Source organism: Tupaia chinensis, unplaced genomic scaffold, assembly GCF_000334495.1.
Source record: "Tupaia chinensis unplaced genomic scaffold, TupChi_1.0 Scaffold000644_1, whole genome shotgun sequence".
In the NCBI taxonomy this organism is placed as follows: Eukaryota; Metazoa; Chordata; class Mammalia; order Scandentia; family Tupaiidae; genus Tupaia; species Tupaia belangeri.
Genome location: NW_006160165.1, coordinates 6,744,345 through 6,746,144, shown reverse-complemented (window position 1 = coordinate 6,746,144; position 1,800 = coordinate 6,744,345). Strand labels below are relative to the sequence as shown.

Sequence of the window (1,800 nt, the reverse complement as noted above, 5' to 3'; positions counted from 1 at the left end):
GGCCCCTGGGCGGGCAGCCATGCTGGGTGCTCTCTTCCTCTGTCTCTTTTGCTCATGGAAGAAATAAACTTTATAAAAGAGGATCGAGGCCAGCCGGTGGCTTGGTGGTTAAGGTGCTGGCCTCCCATGTGGCTGACCGTTATTTGATCCCAGACCTGGCGCTTGACCTTCACACCAGGTGCACGTACCCGGGTGTCTAAAACCTCGAGAGGAGCACGGAGGAGACAGTGTGGCCGTCCTCCCCAGGCGGCGGTTTCTCTTCCCTTCTGTCTCTCCAGCAAGGGCATGCACTGCTCTCCAGCAAAAACCTTCACAGTTTGTTTTTTTTTAAAGGACCGCAGTCTTTGCAGGGGCGGCAGGCTGTCTGTGCTGTCCCCTGCCAAGTCTGCTAGGCCTGGACCGGCGTCACCTCGACACGCAGTCTGTGTCCCCGCCCTGGACGCCGGCCAGACGAGAAGCATCTCCCAGAAAAACGCCACAGAAACCAGATGCTTCTGGTCAGGAGGCAGACGGACCGCGAGTTTGCACCCCGTGGCTGCACACACCCAGGCGCACCCGTGTGCACAGGTGTGCGCATCCCGGCTTGGGAGCTGCAGCCCTGGTCCGCGGACCTTTAGGTGGACATTCCTTGGCTGTCAGCCAGCTTGGCCCAGGCCCGCTCCCAGGGTTGCAGTCGTGGGCGTCTGGCCCGCCCGGCGTCCAGCAGCTCACGCGGGCGGCACACGGCCACTCTGCGCACGCCTCTGTCATGGCCGTCGGCCCCTGACACCTTGCTCAGCTGCTCTGCGCACGCCTCTGTCTCGGGCCCCATCGGCCCCCGACGCCTTGCTCTTCTGCTACTCGCTGTCCCCACCAGGGCCAGCAGGACTTTGGGAGCAGACGCCAGGATCGTGGCCAGCAGAGCTCCTGGGCCTCCCCACTAGGTCCAGCCAGCCTGGCAGGGCCTGTGAACCTGCCTTCGTGGCATTCTGCGGTTCTCGGCGGAGCCTGGGGCCGTGGGGAGACATGGGCAGGGAGAGAATCCCCACTTCCGTGGGTGGGGATGTGTCTCAAACGCCCACCCTGGAGCGTTTGCGTTTGAGACCGTGCTCTGCCCAGGAGGCTCCTTTCAGCGATAGCGAACGCGTGGGCAGCCCAGGTGCAGCATGAGACGTGGGGTGGATGCGGCTGTTTATTGTCAGGGCGTGGAGCAGGGCATGTAGTCCGTGTCACAGTTCACACACATGGGACATGCGTGGGCCTGCAGGGACAGTGGCCAAAGGCACGAGGGCACTTCTGGTTCATCTGAAATGACGACGGGACACTCAGAAAGAGGACAGACGGGGTCGCACACGCAAGTGCAGGCACGCCCACGCCCACTGCGTGCCGCCCGTCTCCCTGGTGTAGGTGGCGCTGCCCACGCGACGCAGGGCACAGAGAGGGATCTCCAGGCTCTCTCCCTCAGTTCTCTCCATCTCCGTGGTCTCTGCCGCTCTGTCTCTGTCTCCCCATCTCATCTCTGCCTGTCTCTGTCTCTCCTTCTCCATCTCTCTATCTTCCTCGGCATCCTCTTGCCCTCCCACCCCAGCACCGCAGGGCTCCCTCAGAGTGGGGGCTGGGCTCACCTGTCTGCCACAGCTGTGGCTAGGGGAATGGGGCTCGTAGGAGGAGGCCGGGCCGCGGCTCGGCGTGCATGAGGCTGCTCAGCCATGCGGTGTACCGGGAGACCCTGGTGTACACCCCAAGGTGACCGACCGCCGCGCAGCCCTGGCCCCAGCTGACCACGCCTGTCAGGTACCAGGTGCCCCGGAAGTGGGTGGA

General features: G+C 63.7%; 1 protein-coding gene across 1 annotated transcript in view; it reads right to left on the bottom strand.

The window, feature by feature from the left end:
• Positions 1 to 1,153: 1,153 nt before the first annotated feature.
• Positions 1,154 to 1,800, bottom strand: part of F7 (coagulation factor VII) — a gene marked incomplete in the record, with an annotated part of 15,200 nt that continues 14,553 nt past the window's right edge. Inside the window, 2 exon segments of the mRNA XM_027776211.1 lie at positions 1,154 to 1,284; positions 1,605 to 1,799. Coding sequence (XP_027632012.1) covers positions 1,624 to 1,799 — 176 coding nt within the window.